The sequence below is a fragment of the Camellia sinensis genome, chromosome 6 (assembly GCF_055761805.1).
Source record: "Camellia sinensis isolate YWXY chromosome 6, ASM5576180v1, whole genome shotgun sequence".
Classification (NCBI taxonomy): Eukaryota; Viridiplantae; Streptophyta; class Magnoliopsida; order Ericales; family Theaceae; genus Camellia; species Camellia sinensis.
Window position 1 is genome coordinate 76,863,861 of NC_138966.1, and position 15,728 is coordinate 76,879,588.

The 15,728-nt window shown below is 31.1% G+C and overlaps 2 protein-coding genes and 1 long non-coding RNA gene across 6 annotated transcripts in view; all 3 read right to left on the reverse strand.

Annotated features, from left to right (window-relative positions):
- Positions 1–2,788, reverse strand: part of LOC114263366 (serine carboxypeptidase-like 17) — a 44,675-nt gene extending 41,887 nt beyond the window's left edge. For both annotated transcript variants that reach the window (XM_082874027.1, XM_082874026.1), the window contains exons 1-2: positions 2,518–2,788; positions 2,254–2,399 (exon numbers count right to left, since the gene is read on the reverse strand). In XM_082874027.1, the coding sequence (XP_082730153.1) occupies positions 2,254–2,399; positions 2,518–2,651 (280 nt within the window). In that variant the 5' untranslated portion in view covers positions 2,652–2,788. The remainder of the gene's footprint in view (positions 1–2,253; positions 2,400–2,517) is intronic.
- Positions 2,789–5,931: 3,143 nt separating this feature from the next.
- LOC145792709 (uncharacterized) lies at positions 5,932–8,856 on the reverse strand. Of its 2 annotated transcripts, XR_014332483.1 has the most exons (3): positions 8,718–8,856; positions 6,495–6,591; positions 5,932–6,289 (listed from the first exon to the last, which is right to left on the reverse strand). It is a non-coding gene; the product is annotated as an uncharacterized LOC145792709 (long non-coding RNA). The 2 variants fall into 2 exon arrangements; XR_014332482.1 differs by lacking the exon at positions 8,718–8,856 and having other exon boundaries at positions 6,495–6,629.
- A 1,217-nt stretch (positions 8,857–10,073) lies between these two features.
- On the reverse strand, positions 10,074–12,282 carry LOC145792708 (uncharacterized). Of its 2 annotated transcripts, none has more exons than XM_082874028.1 (4): positions 12,056–12,282; positions 11,889–11,951; positions 11,025–11,110; positions 10,074–10,403 (listed from the first exon to the last, which is right to left on the reverse strand). In XM_082874028.1, exons 1-4 carry the CDS (start codon positions 12,258–12,260, stop codon positions 10,209–10,211), a joined length of 549 nt encoding a protein of 182 aa, XP_082730154.1. In that variant the 5' UTR covers positions 12,261–12,282; the 3' UTR covers positions 10,074–10,208. The 2 variants fall into 2 exon arrangements, 1 of the variants encoding a protein (XP_082730154.1); XR_014332481.1 differs by having other exon boundaries at positions 10,277–10,403; positions 11,025–11,099; positions 12,056–12,196.
- Between the last annotated feature and the right edge of the window lie 3,446 nt (positions 12,283–15,728).

The window sequence follows — 15,728 nt, forward strand, 5'->3', positions numbered from 1 at the left end:
TAAACAGTTCAAACAATTTGTCATTTCTTATAGCTAAAATTAAAATAAATCTTTACTTACATAGAGAAATTATTTGAGAACAATAAAATACTCAATTAATTTGGTATGTATGATACTTAAAATCTATTTATCCATCTTTATTTATCTCATTTAAACTATTTTTATTAAATCAAATCTTAAAATTAATTTCTCACCTTCATTAATGGTTGAATTTTTATTTTATTTTATTTTTATAAAAATTCAAAAACTTGTTGTGGAAAAAAATAGATTCAAGAAATTATATTTATATTTTTAAAAAATTATGAAAAATAAATAATAATTTCATATATATTTAATAGGACAAATTAAATTACATTTATATTTTCTTCTTTAGAGGGTATTTTATTTCATTGCGTGTTTAAATTAATATTAGAGTCTGATTTCTTAGTTTTGTCAATAAAGTTATATGAGTACTAGATATACAGAAGAAGTAAAATTAAATAATTCAAATAATAACACTTCGCTATAAATAATAATAGAACAAAATAAATGTGAGAAATTAAAAAATAAAGTAAAAACCTAACCATGAATGAATGTGAGAAATTAACTTTAAGATTTAATTTAATATAAAAATAGTTTAAATGAGAAAAATAAAGATGGAGAAATATATTTTAAGTATTATACAACAAATTAATTAAGTACTTTAGTATTCTCAAATAATTTCTCCATTCATGTAAAGATTAATTTTAATTTTAGGTGTAAAAAAATGATTTTTTTTTGAATTGTTTATTATTTTCAAATGATTTCTTAATCTTTCATTCCCTATTAACTAATTTTAATTTATTATGAGGTGATTAGATTTTTGTTTACTTATTTATATATATATATATATATATTAATTTTTTAATCATGTAAGAATAACTTGCATTTTTTTAAATATGCATCGACTAGAAACTTCATGACTCAAAGATAAAAATTAAAATTTGTTAATAATATCTTAACAATTTAGGGATAAATAATTTTCTTACATATGAATAAATAAGTAGGACAAATTAGTGGAAAAAAATTAACCAATTGTTTCAACTAAAAAAAAATAAATAAATAAATAAATTTAAATAATAAATGTATTAATTAAAATTAATAAATTTTTAATTGTTTATAAGTCTTTTAAGTATTGTATTAATTATTAGGGTCTTATATTAAACTATTATTGCGTTAATGTAAAATATGCTTTGATCTTTAATAATATATATACAAAACATCAGGGGAGGTGAATGAAATTTTTTATTTTAATGGCTTATTGGTTGATTAAGTAATTTTCATCTATTCTCGCTCAATTCAAAGGGGCAATATGGTCATTTTGGATAATCAAGTGACAACATTTATGCTAAATTAACGGATTAGGAGAATTTTGATATTGCTAGCAAAAGTAAAGATGTTTTTATAATTATTGAAATCACAAGAGAGATCATTGTATTTGTCAGAAACTTCAGGGAAGATAAGTGTAATTTACTCTACTTTTTTTTTATATAATCCAATAAACAAAGCACGTAAGAGCATCTCAACACTTACTCAAACTTTTCATCAAATTTGAATAAAAATTTGAGTAAAAGTTTGATCTGATATGTTGCATTTCAATCGTTTCATCAAATCTTGCCGGTCATCCGGCCTAGAGAAAATTTTCAACAAAACTTCCCCAAGCCAGTCATCCACCTAGTCGTTCACTAGCGATCGCTTGTGAAATTATGTGAAAGATTAAATGCTTCCTTGATTTGATTAAAAATTTGGTCTCGCCTTTCTTTGATTTGTGTTTAATGTCATGGTTGGAGCCAAAAAAAAAAAATTATTAAATTTAAATATAATAAAACATTTGAGGAAACGTTAGAGATGTGTGAAGGAAAGTTGTTATCTAATTTTTGAGGTCATATGATATGGCTGTCAATCTAAATAATGATATGCAGAGTATTGTTGGGTGGGTGGGTGCCATAATAATACAGATGTTTTGCGGTTCATCCATCCGTAAACAAGTAAATCCCAAATCGATCATCACTGTTGTTTTGGAAAGGGGAAATACAATAGGTGAAAGTTGGGAAAAAAAATTATGTGACACTTCTACCCTTACAGCCTTTGATTTGCACCCATCCCACCACGGATACACTTACACCGTCATGTGTTTGTAATTTTTTTCCTCAATTCCTATCTATACGTAATTCCCCAATACAATACAAGGATTTGAGGAAAGAGAAAAAGTGAAGTTGGAAATGAAAGATTTACCTATTTCATAAACGAAACCAGAGAAAGCAGAGCAGCCTGGGCCTCCTGTCAACCAAAGAACCAGAGGGTCCTCTTTGGGGTTGGATTCAGACTTAACAAAGTAGTAAAAAAGCTGTACATCCTCTAATTTATCCACACCCACATACCTGACACATACATGTATACACAATACATAACATTAATCCACTATATATTCATGCACAAAGAAAGACAGAAAAAGAATACTATATGAATGAAATATACTGAGTTGACCCACCCACCCACCCGGTTTCGAGTTCAAAGGGAAGGGGTCCTTCAAATCCTGGGAGAGATTCAACCACAGAGTGACCGAGTACGAGCTTAGATGAACTAGCAATTATCAAAAGACAAAGCAAGAAAATCAAAAGCAAGTGTGCCATTTTTGAAGCCAAGTTTGTGTTTAATTGGAACCAATCAATAACAGCGACACAGCGAGTGGGGTAAAAGGAAAAAGGGTCACCAATCCAAAAGGAAGGGAGTAGTTGTTTTGTACACTTCTCTTTATCATCTTTGGACTTTCTTTATTAATTTCTTGACTAAGTCATGACAAATAAATTAATGTAACCTCAGCAATAATGACAAATAATTATATTTTAACCATTAAAAAACAATGATAAATAATCGTACACGTTAGATTTAGAAATTTGTTTAATTTTAACATAAACTATTTATATGACCTTGTTTTTCACTGTGTTTTATAATATATATTTTTTCATTTGGTGCAAGAGCTTTTATTTTAATGTAATCCAATTGTTACCTGCCATATAATTATTGATTAAAAAAAAAAAAAAGAATACATGACATTGAGATGCTGCTGCCAAACACAAGAACAATCTTTAGAGTTATGGGGAAAAAAAAAGAAAAAAGAGTAATGCTATGTATACAAACTCGCCATAAAATTACGTAAATTTTTAGAAAATTATATAAGATTACTTGTATAAGTTCGTAAAAATTTACGTAATTTTGAGATATGAATGCATATGGTGTGCATTGCATACCAGTGAATTTTTCTATGAAATAGAATCAAATAGTTTTTATTATTTTTAGCAAATAATGAATAAATTTTAAAAGGTTACCAAAATAAATAAATAAATAAAGGTTAATAATCGGAGGAAAATGTCAAAAAAAATAAATAATTCAAATTCAAATTCAAATTATTTACACATTCCAAAATTTGTATCACATTATTTCCATGAGTTTTGTTTCAAATTTTAAAATTTTATTATTATGTCACATTGGTTTGTTTGTTCGTAAGAATAGTACCGAAAAGGATGTTATCAACTTTTTTTTAGTTAAAATAGTCAATAAAGATGGACAAAAGTTAAAATAGTCAATAAAATAAAATATCACATCATACACATTAATCAATCACTTTTTCTCACAACCATTTATTCAATTACAAAAAAATTTACAAATCATCCCAAACAAACCTTTTTTTCTTCTCATAAAAGAAGTATAGTAAAAAAGTCAACTAAAATAGCCAACATCCCAAACGAAGGCTTAGTTAATTGGGATTTCTTGTAAGGACTAGGAGTGTCTCTAATTGGACTGGGCTGTCTCTAGTTGGACTAGACAACTGGACGATCCAGTCCAGTTCATTGTGGGCCCATTTTGGATTCGTCTTGATAATCCAAACTGTTCAATGCGTAAGGCTCGTCGAGTATTTTGTCTCTGTAAAAAATCATGTTAATCAGATATCAATAGCTACTTAATCAGATCACATTTGTGTAAACAATTTATTTTTAAAATCATAATTACCGTTGACACAAATTTTATTTGACCAAATGACTATCGATATCTGATCAACTTGATTTTTTGTAAAAATGAAGTAATCGAAGAGTTCTACATATTGAACGGTTCGAATTATCGATCTGTGACTCATGATGGGTCCATAGAAGACTAACAACACGCTCAAATCCAATTCCAGACTGGAGGGACAAAAGCCTAACCACAAAGGGGTGACTTCTGGGGCTAAACCCTAAGAAGTCGAGGCCTCAGAGATCACCTTTAGGTGGTGCTACAAAGCAGGGCCACTTAACCATATAGCGGTAAGTCGCGGATTCGCACATAAGCGAGGATTCAAACCTACATTCCTGACACTAAGTGCAGTTTACCCTAGCTTGGAAGGTTTGTCCTATCAACTGTATGTGCTATCATCCAAATGGCTAACTCGGGAAAGAATGGAACTTGGGATCTCAAGACTGGAGGGAAGTCACTACCTTGCTGGAAAAAGTTCATCACCATAGAACTTTATGGAAAAATGACACTAAGGAGTTATTTGGGAACTTGGGGGTAAAATAGCCTCAAATACCAAAAAGGTCAAATAGCCTAAAATAATAGACTAAGGCCTCAAATAGTAGCCTAAGCCACTGTCATGTGGTTGACAGTCTGCCACCACAGGTGGTAAATGACAATTTTGCCCCTGTAGACTAATTTTGGAAAAACGTGAATGTCTTAGGTTAAGAGCAAATTTGTCATTTTAGCCTCAAATATCATTTCAAACACATTTTTCACTACCACAATCAAACCAAAAAAATCAACCCAATTTTTCAAATACAAAAACTAAAATTGCCTATTAAAATAGTCAAATAGTTAAAATGCCAAAAAAATAGCCACTTTCCAAACAAAGCCTAATTTTGATTGTATAAAGGACAAGCAAGCACTTATCATGCATCGTGTATAATATATTTTCAAAAAGGCAGTGCTAGGGGCCTCAAATTGTCGAGGCTCAACAATTCCTCTCTCTTCCTTTTCTTTTCTTTTTTTTGGGCTATATTGTTTTTTTTTTTTTTTGGGAATGGTGGACATCCCGCACCAACTCAGCCTAGGTTGGACTAGTTAGGTGATAAAATTAACTGATTAGTTAGGCTGCTGGTTAAAATTTATTAATTCCATATAATTTTGTATGAGTCCCTACTATATTTTTATTCCTAATTGATCAGTCAATTTTATCATTCATTCAGTCCAACCCAACTCACTCACCTTATCAAACCACACAAACTGAGTGGGTGCGGGATGTCTAGTTTTTTAGCACACCCTTCACTACAAGAAATAACACCTTTACTGACCAAAAAATTGGTCGCTAAAAGCCCATTTTTAGTCGGCAAAAGCTATCCGTGACTAATTTTTTTAGTTGCTACTTTGGTCGCCAATTAAGGGTCGACAAAAGAAATTCGCAACCAAAATTTTTGTTGGTCGGGAAAAGTTGGATTTGCCGACTAAATTTTTGGTCGCTAAATATATCATTACTGCGACTAATCCATTTTGTCGCTAAAACACTTTTGTCGCGAAAAGTGATATTTTCCCGATCAAATATCTTAGTCGCCAATTGTCACATTCCACGACCAAACAGATTAGTTAGCAAAAGTCGAGGAATCGCCGACTAACAATTTAGTCGCCAAAAGATAATGAATTACCGACCAATGATTTTAGTCGCAAAAGTGTAGAATTTGCTGACCAATTTTTTAGTCGCCAAATCTCTTCTTTCTTTTTTTTTTTCTTTTGTTTTTGAGAACAATCAATTTTTGTTTATAAACATTCAATCCAATATCAAATAAAATTCATTCAACCCAACCACAATTAAGGAACAATAACATTTAAAAAAAAAAAAAAAAGGCTTAGGAACAATAATTAACAAATTTCCTTTCTTGTAACTTCACTAAATCATCAAACAATAATTGAATTCCATTTAAAATAAAGATGAAAATATATAACCGTAGTGCAGTACGAGGCATATTCAAGTCAATAACTATTTAGTACCTACAAACTCTTTCAGAAATGTTCCACAAACACGAACGTCCAAGCCAACATCAAACAAAGGCTTAAATGGAAGCAAATTCAACTTATCCACAAGGTAGAGCTAAAAGCCTAAAACGTTGTAGACATAGCTCAGCTTACATTAAGCAATGTCTTGCCAAAAGTTGTTTCCTCTGCTACAATTATGTCCCTGATATGCACTTCATGGTGTCTTAGCTCTGGAAATATGTCACCCATCACTTGCACCACTACCTTTACAAGCCTGATTTCCACACAATTATTAAGCAACCTCTTGAAGAGATGATATATATATCAATTAGGAACAACATACGTAATCTTAAAAATACAGCAATTAGGGATAATAAATGTAAAGTTAAACATGGCACCATATAAAGTAGAACTACAATACATTGCAGCAATTAGGAACAATAATTAACAAACATTGCAGGCTAGTTTTTCATTCCTACCCATTGAAGAATCCAGGTTGAGCTTTTAGGACTTCAGTTCCATATCGTACAGCTCGACGAAGAATATGCCTTAGGACATATTCACGCCCCTCATTGCCTGCACAGCTAGGGAGAATATCATTAGTTCCATTCACACTTACTTACCTAGGTCCTTGAATTTCGGTAATACTTCATTGTACTTCAATGTAGAAAAGGACAATTTATAAACGATATAAAATTGGTATCATTTTTCAAAGTGAACAAATATTACAGGACATTAAAAAAAAAAAAAAAACCAGATACATGGGTTATAATAGGCAGATCTGCCCATCTTCTTTTGTGTATATGTAAACACTAGAGAATCCATTTTTTTATTCCATTTTAACTCCCTCTTGCTTATAAACACATAAATCTTTCTTTTACCTCTTAGAACCCAAATCCTAGAAACTTTCCATAACTAAAACCCATAACAATACTTATTGTAGGCAGCATTAACCCAAGTTTCCTAAAGTCATCCTGCATCAATAGGCCTCTAATCAAGTGCACCTCACATATAATGGAAGCAAAATGAACCCTAGTGACAGAATTTACTGATCTACTGAACAAGATTACAAAAAACTTAACTAAAGGCAAATTGGTTCCAAACCAATCACCAACCTACAATGTAAATTAAGCATACATAATTAGGATAAAACATTAAATTTTTTATGTGCTAGGATAGAACAACAAAATCCCTCAATATATCTATATTTCTATATATTTGTAGTATTTGGATTCCTGTTAACAATTCTATGAATTATTTTTGATTAAAAGAATCAAGATACCAATCCCAACCATGTTAGGAACCCATAAGAAATGAGATTAAAATTTTCTGAAAACATCAATTGACTCTTCAAGAATGTCCACATCATCTTCACAGCAGAGTATGAGTTTACATGAATCTGTATAACAGTCCATGATCCATTTTATCAAGTGCTGAATGTTCTTGGAAACTTTGTCAACATCATAAAGAACCATCACTGTAAGCAACCAAACTAAATCTTGTAAGCTTCATATGATCTGGGTGTCACTGTTTTGGAGGAAACTATGTTTGCTAATAGGAGAGGACCTATGTTTGCAAATTATATCCCAAAGAAGATAGAATTATAATTACAAATTCATATTTCGCATCCCCATTGAATGAGTGGACACCTAGTGCAACCCATAATTAGGATACATAATTAGGATGAATGATTCAAGTTATTTCACTCACATTGCCCACTAGATAAATTATTCAATGCATGTTTTCACCTAAATCTATATGTAACACATGTATCATTCGCAAGAAACCCTCTAGAGGGATCATAAAGTTCACTTAGAGGCATAAAAGATGTGAAGCCCCAATCACTCTCCCTTGCATTGAACTGGTGCTGTGTGTTTACAAAATCCAAACAAGATTGTTAAAATTAAATCCATGTCAGAAGATTTACTTAAAATGTCATCAGAATGTGCACAAAGAAATTGAGAAGAAACAAATTCTCTATTAGGCAAAGGTAAGAAATGAAATAGATACTGATAAAATTCCTTGAGCACGAGAGAGGGAGGGTTAGGTTTGCTATTGATTCAACCCATCATCATCTAACAATTGTATTTTGGTAAGCTTTGAAGACTAGAGCAACCCAATCAGTCTATAGATTGATGAATAATGATAATCAAATTAACTGGATAATTTCAACCTGATGGCCCTGACCCCACAAGATGCAGGGGAGTTAAGACTCAATGACTAGCATTTTTTTGAGGGAGATATTATATGTTTTAGAGCAGGGGAGTTAAGACTCAAATTAATTTTTTTAAATCTATTACAGGTGAGGCGGTATTAAAATAAAATAAATTTATCTATGTCATATGGAGAATTACTAACAAACAAATCATATACCACATCAAAATTTATATCTATGTCAAATCTTAGAGCCAATGAAGTATTAGTCTCTTTGACATATCCTCAAACAGCTTCTGTGCACAAGTTTTGTATACCCAACAAGACCATGGTCTATCAAACACAAAGTAATCATTGAACATATATATATATACCTGCAAACAGCAATAAACAACCAAAAGTAATAACCACAAACACCAAAAACAACCTCACCCAAGAAAAAGCTAACCAAACCTGATACAGACCAAATAGTGAAATAAACAGACCAAACTAGTTGACAGCTCAAAACAGCAATAAACAGACCAAAAACTACCCCAAAGATCACCAACCTCAAACCAACCACAGTAACTGCACTTCAAGATTAGCCCAAAAAACCAGCATCAGAAGCACCAGTAGCCCTACTCAATCCAAAATTACCACTGAGCAACAGCCCCACAACACCAAACATCATGGAGTTGTGACAATCTTTATTGGTATGGTGTCTCTAAGATAATACATAATGCACCAACTTTTCCTTTAGGCAGCAGCCTTATCAAACAACCTTAGAAATACACAGCAAATTAAACAACCAACACCCAGCAGCCTTTTATCCTTAGAAGTCTTCTTCCTTGTATACCAGAACACACTGGAGCATCTCACAGCAGAAACAGCAGGCTTATCCACAACAGCAGTCTTGTGCTTTGTATACCAGACCACAATAAAAGACAACACTTTAGCAGCAATGGCTCAGATCATTTTGTATACCAGATAATCACAGGAACATATCACAAATCATACAACAAAGGGATAGATCAATAAAGAGTGGTAGAGAATTATTGTGGCTTTGACAAGTTCAATGCATCTATTTTCAGTACGATATCTTATACATGAATTAAACACCATAAGAATTAAATGAACATGAGAAGCAATCGAACTTGATTAATTAAAAGCCTAGCACGCGATGCATTCGGATCAGTTGCGGGATCTTTTTTTGCATCTCTCCACATAATATCAAGAACTCTGCTTCACACCAAGAATATCAATAGTATTTACAGAGGAGATTTTCACAATTGTGATTCAAGAGGATGTCACAAGCCAAGGCATCTTTATAAAAATTAATATTACTAGAAAGGACTGGTAACTTATTAAAAACCGCAACACTTGTGTGGGGCCATCTGCACAAACTTCATATCCCACATTCACCAACTGCAAGCCAATTGATTCACCAAAACTACTTTTTCTGGTCTCTTGGGTTTTTATCTGAAGGCAAATAATTTATAAGAGGTTTGAGAAATTCTATGACTATGTTATTCTACTTTCATGAGTAATCAATTTCTATGACTATGTTATTCTACTTTCATGCATGGCTATGATTGATTATTGTAGCTACAATGCATTGCAGGGAAATATATCACAATAAGTTAGTTCATCAATGAGTTGCAAGTGGACACCAGCAGTATGAATCACCAGCCATAACTCTAATATACTTTTAAGTTATTTCGAATTTCAAAGGGCTAGAATATTGAACATGCATGATGAAAGGGGAATCCTAACCTAACAACACAAAAGACCAGGTAAAACTTACCAGGAGATGGAGCAAGAACACCAAATTATAGCTGGTTTGGTCTTGGTCAAAAGAGAGCAACTATTGCATTCCTGATGATCAAGAAACCACAATGAAGGTGGTTTGGGTTTGAAGTCCCTGAACTACTTATGAATGATTCTGTTTTGATAGATAATATGGGAATTTTGGCATTTAATATAATTTAGAGTTATGGCCAGTTATATACATGATGACGAATTTTTTGTCTCAAAATTCTTATTTATTGTCTTTAATACATTCACTCAATTGCATAATGTAATGAGCATTTCAGAATATGATCAGACTTAGCAGCTCGGATATCAAAACCTTCAACTGTACCATCTTCAAGACTGATCACAAATGAATGCTCAGTGTGTGGATCCCATGCTACAGTTTCAACATCTGCTGAAACTGACCACTTAAATCTTGTATGAGAAGGTATCCTTCCATCCTTCTGCAATCACATAAACATAAATTTAATCAAAATAATGCTGAGGAAAGGCAACTTAGCAAAGTGAATGCACGAGCGCACACAAAAAAAAAAAGGTAAAAAAAAGGAGCAAAATGCAGGAAAACAATCACTGTGTTTGGTTTGAGTTTTCTAGATTAAGTTTTTTGAAAATTGACTTTTTTGGTTTTTGTGTTTTTGTGTTTTTAGTTAATATTTTTTAAATTTTAAACATTTTTTTTTTACTTTTTTAGATGCACCTGACTTAGATGTATCAAAAAAGTAAAAAATTTGTGAAAAAATATTTTAAAAAATTAATAAATACATAAAAATACAAAAAATGTACTGAATTCTTGTATTTTTTTTTTGTATTTTTGGTATTTAGTGAATTTTTAAAAGATTTTTTTTATAATTTTTTTTTACTTTTTTGGTGTATTTATGTTAGGTGTGTCTAAAAAGTAAAAAAATTGCTTAAAATATTAAAAAAATTCAGTAAAAACAAAAAAAACACGGAAAATAAGAAAGTAGAATTTTCTGAAAAGTGTTTTGGAAAACTGGAAACCAAGCAAGGTGAATAATTTTGAAGTTTATAATTAATAAACAGACCCAATAAAACATTTTCATTACCATGACTACTGTATGATCAAAGGTTCCACTAAGTAGAACTTGTGGCACATGATGATTCAATGCGACAGCTTGAACCTGAAAATCAACTATAGCAAGGTCATAAAAATTATAAACAAATGAAGTTTTGCCACAGTAAAATAGATGACTTGAATCCTGAAAAAAAGAACCGTTAGCTATAATTTGTGGATACAGATACAAGTGCCGAAACAGATACAAGGTGTCAGACTGTGAACACCTTCGAATTCCAAAACATATTTGTCTACATTCTCAACAGAAAGAATAAGGTAAAGCATTAAAAACTTAATCTTATTAAGAATGAAGGATGACATAACTTTTCTTTCAGTCACTCTTCAATTGCAAATATTCTTCCCCATCCTAAGCTCCTTACAAATCCATCGCCATTCACATTCTTCGCCATTATGCACAACTGTCAACCCCCAAAAATACCCTCATCTCTAGCACTAGCACTGACTGCGGATTTTACTTAGTCAATCACTGGCTCAGGACCCACCACCAGAGACTTCAGATGTTCTTTTTTATTTTATGTTATTCACATTGGCATTTATAAAGCATGGAGTTTGATTCAAACCCTCTTTTTATGGACCCAACTATGAATCAACAAATAATTGATAGACTGAAGAGGGATTTTGCGTAAAGTATTAATTTCGAACAAGAAATTAATATTTTAATTATATATATTGAATTGACTAACCAAAGCCATGCACTATGATTTGAGGCCATCCCTTCAAACATTCACTCATTAGTGTTTTGAAAATTAGGGAAAACAAAAAAATTGGTTTTGAAAATTAGGGAAAACAAAGGAAAATAGAGAAATTGAGTGACAGAGAAAGAGAGGACCCATACTTGATCTCGGGGTTGTTTGAAGATAGGCGAACTGGTAGTAGCAGAAAAATGGTGATGGTGGTGCTGTTAGGTGCGAAAATAGAGAGCAACCATGTCAGTAATACAAAGATTGAGAGAGAGAGAGAGAGAGAGAGAGAGAGAGAGAGAGATGGAGATAACATACATACCTAACAATGGAGGCCCAAGTACTTCTCGAAGCGCCACTGATGCTTGGTCGAAGAAGCCACACACGCGACTGCGATGATGGAGGAGGAGCGACTTTGGTGACTGCAATGGAGCAGGAGAATCGACGATGAGGTGCGTGTGAGGAGTGGTTCGCGGTATATACTGTATAAAAGAGTTTGAAAATTTCACTCGGCTGTTATAGGGCATTTTTTCCCTACCAAACTGTTTGGTCGACACTGTGCTTCACTTAATTTAAATTACATTCAAAACAGTATCGTTTTGTTATGTGCAACCAAATTACTTTGGTCGGTAATTTTTTTTTTAAATTTTCTTGCTTTTTTTTGCTCTTCCATATTCAACCTTTGCCAAGCAAATTTCAATTTTGGTCCCAAGAAATTTTATTTTGGCAACGTTATATAGTACTCTAATAGATTTTATAATAATTTGTGCTATAAATTATTTGTTTTTATTTTCTAAAATTACGAATCAACTGAATCATAATTTTTTGTGCTAAAATTACAAACTTACATCAACATCCCGCACCGAGCTATTATACATTATTATAGAATTTTGCTTTGTTTTTATTAATAATGTTTTGTAATAATTCTTATGCTTAAATTTAGCCTATAAAATTAAAATTATCTTAATGTTGATCATGTTTTTTTTTAAAATAAAAAATTGTAATTAATAAGTGCCTCATCTCTAAATAAGTTTTTCATTCAGCAACTAAATAAGTTTGGTAGCCAAACCTAACTATACCGCGACAAAAAAATATTTTAGTCGCTGAAAATAAATATTTGGTGACCAAAACTTTTTGGTTGCTAAAGGTAAAAACAAATTTTTTTTTTCAGTCGGCAACTAAATAAGTTTGGTAGCCAAAACTAACTATACGGCGACGAAAAATTGTTTTAGTCGCTAAAAATAAATATTTGGCGACCAAAACTTTTGGTCGCCAAAGATAAAAACAAATTTTTTCTTTTTCATTCGGCGACTAAATAAGTTTGGTAGCCAAAACTAACTATACGGTGATGAAAAATTGTTTTACTTGTTGAAAATAAACATTTGGCAACCAAAACTCTTTGGTCGTCACAGATAAAAACAATTTTTTTTCTTTTCATTCGGCGACTAAGGCCAAGTTTGGGGTATGTAAAAAAAGCCAAAAAGCAAAAAAGTTACTCAAAAAGTGAAAAAGTTAACACTATTCACCAAAAGTCAACAATTACGGCTGCATAACTCTCAATCCTAATTTTCCTCTACAAACCAATTTTTACAATTTTTTATTACACATTTTTTCATGAAAAGTCAAAAAGTTAACCCAAGCATCCATATTTTTTTCATTAACTTTTTAGTCCAAAAAGACAAAAATTACACTTATTTAGGACACCCCAAACAACCCCTAAGTAAGTTTGGTAGCCAAAACTAACTATACGACGACGAAAAATTGTTTTAGTCGCTGAAAATAAATATTTGGCAACCAAAACTTTTGGTCGCCAAAGATAAAAACAAATTTTTTCTTTTTCATTCGGCGACTAAATAAGTTTGGTAGCCAAAACTAACTATACGCCGACGAAAACTTGTTTTAGTCGCTGAAAATAAATATTTGGCGACCAAAACTTTTTGGTCGCCACATCTAAAAACAATTTTTTTCTTTTCATTCGGCGACTAAATAAGTTTGGTAGCCAAAACTAGCTATACGGCGACGAAAAATTGTTTTAGCCGCTGAAAATAAATATTTGGCGACCAAAACTTTTGGTCACCAAAGATAAAAACAATTTTTTTTCTTTTTCATTCAGCGACTAAATAAGTTTGGTACCGAAAACTAACTATATGGTGACTAAAATATTTGTTTAGTCACCAACTGTGGCAACTTTAGCGACTAAATTTTTTTTAGTCGCCAATTGTGGCATTTTTAGCGACTAATTTTTTTTAGTCACCAATAATCAATATAGCCCGACTAAAAAAATTAGTAGCTAAATATTGAACTTTTGCCGACTAACATAATTTTGGTCGCCAATTCAACAACTTTTGGCGACCAAAATTTTTTTAGTCAGCAAAAGTTGTCGCCAATAGTGTGTTTTCTTGTAGTGATAGTTTGTAAGCAATAACAATTTATATCATAACACGAAAATATATATATATATATATATAAAGGGTAAATTACAAATACACCCTCTGAGGTTTGTTTAAAATACGAGTTGCCCTCTGTGATTTGGAAAATTACAAATACCTCATTGTCAGAATTTTTTATTTAACAGAATTAATTAAAAAAGTAAAATTTCTAACTGTTCACCTATATAATAATAAAATTATCTGAATTATTAATTAAAATAAAATTTTAGCATCATTAAAAACTGTTAATTAACTTGATAATTTATTAATAAAATGACCTATTTGTTATGAAATTATAAATTTTAAGGGGTATAATGTAATTTCTAAAACCATGGAGAATAATTTGTAATTTAAATAAATCTCAAAGGGTGTGCTTGTAATTTATCCTAAAAAAATTAGTGTATTTGTATTATTACCATCCTAAATCATGGCGGCTTATAATTTTCCTACAAGTTTATCCTTGGTACTTTTGCCGACCTCATAATTTCTCTAATGACATCGCCCAGTTAACAGTCATGGCCGTAAATCTACGTTTCCAGCGCACTTAATTTAAGGAAAATGGATTTGAATTTGTAAAATTATTTATATATTTTGGAACTTAGTATCTATGCTATTATATAAAATAAAGACTATATTTGATGCCCTAAAATCTTTAATTTTAATTTTTTTTAAAAAAAAAATTACACTTTGAATAGTACAGCACACATATTGTGATAGTAATTTTTTTAATTATTTATTTTTATATTTTTATTTAAATTATATACTCATTATATGTGTCACCCAATAATATATAGATTGGGGGTGGGGGATATTCATTCATCATTTTTGGTCCCATTTTGTCTTCAATTATGTCTCTCATTGTCCTTTCAATGCCCTCCATTTTGGTCATTTTTTTAACAACCAACTATTTAAAACTTGTCTTTTTTTAGAATGAAAATTGCTATGAAGAATTATTAAAGTTTTCTTGGACAGGATGTTGTGGTGTTGTTAATTTGATTTTTATTGATAAAATAGTTAATTATTTTTACAAAATTACTATAAATTATAGAATTTCTTTTAATCAATGAAATTCTACTCTTAAATAAATAACTCGACAACAAAATCTTAAAACCTAGCTGTAAAAGATTTATTTGCTGCGGATTATTGCCCATTACCCATTATGAGATTTCTCTTATTAGTTCAAAAAAAAAAAAATGAAAAGAAAGATAGAGGGCATGTGACCACTTCTTAGTAAAACGAAAATTGTATTTTAGAAAAATAAAGATTAAGGTTATGCTTGTTTAGGGATTGAGGAGTTTGTTGGATTGTTAATCTGTGAGATAACTCGATCTTAGGTTAGGAAAATTACAGTTACTCTATTGGCTCAAATTTTAAACCTCTGAATTTCTTGTAATCTCAAAAGGTAGTCACATGAATCACTGATCAACTATCTTATACAGATAATAAATTAATTTAGACAACAACATAACACCGTACTTGATTTTAGCGACATATTACGAAAAAGGTCAATAAATGTCACTTTTTTTTTACGATTTTTTTATCTATACAAACACTTGTGAGATTTAA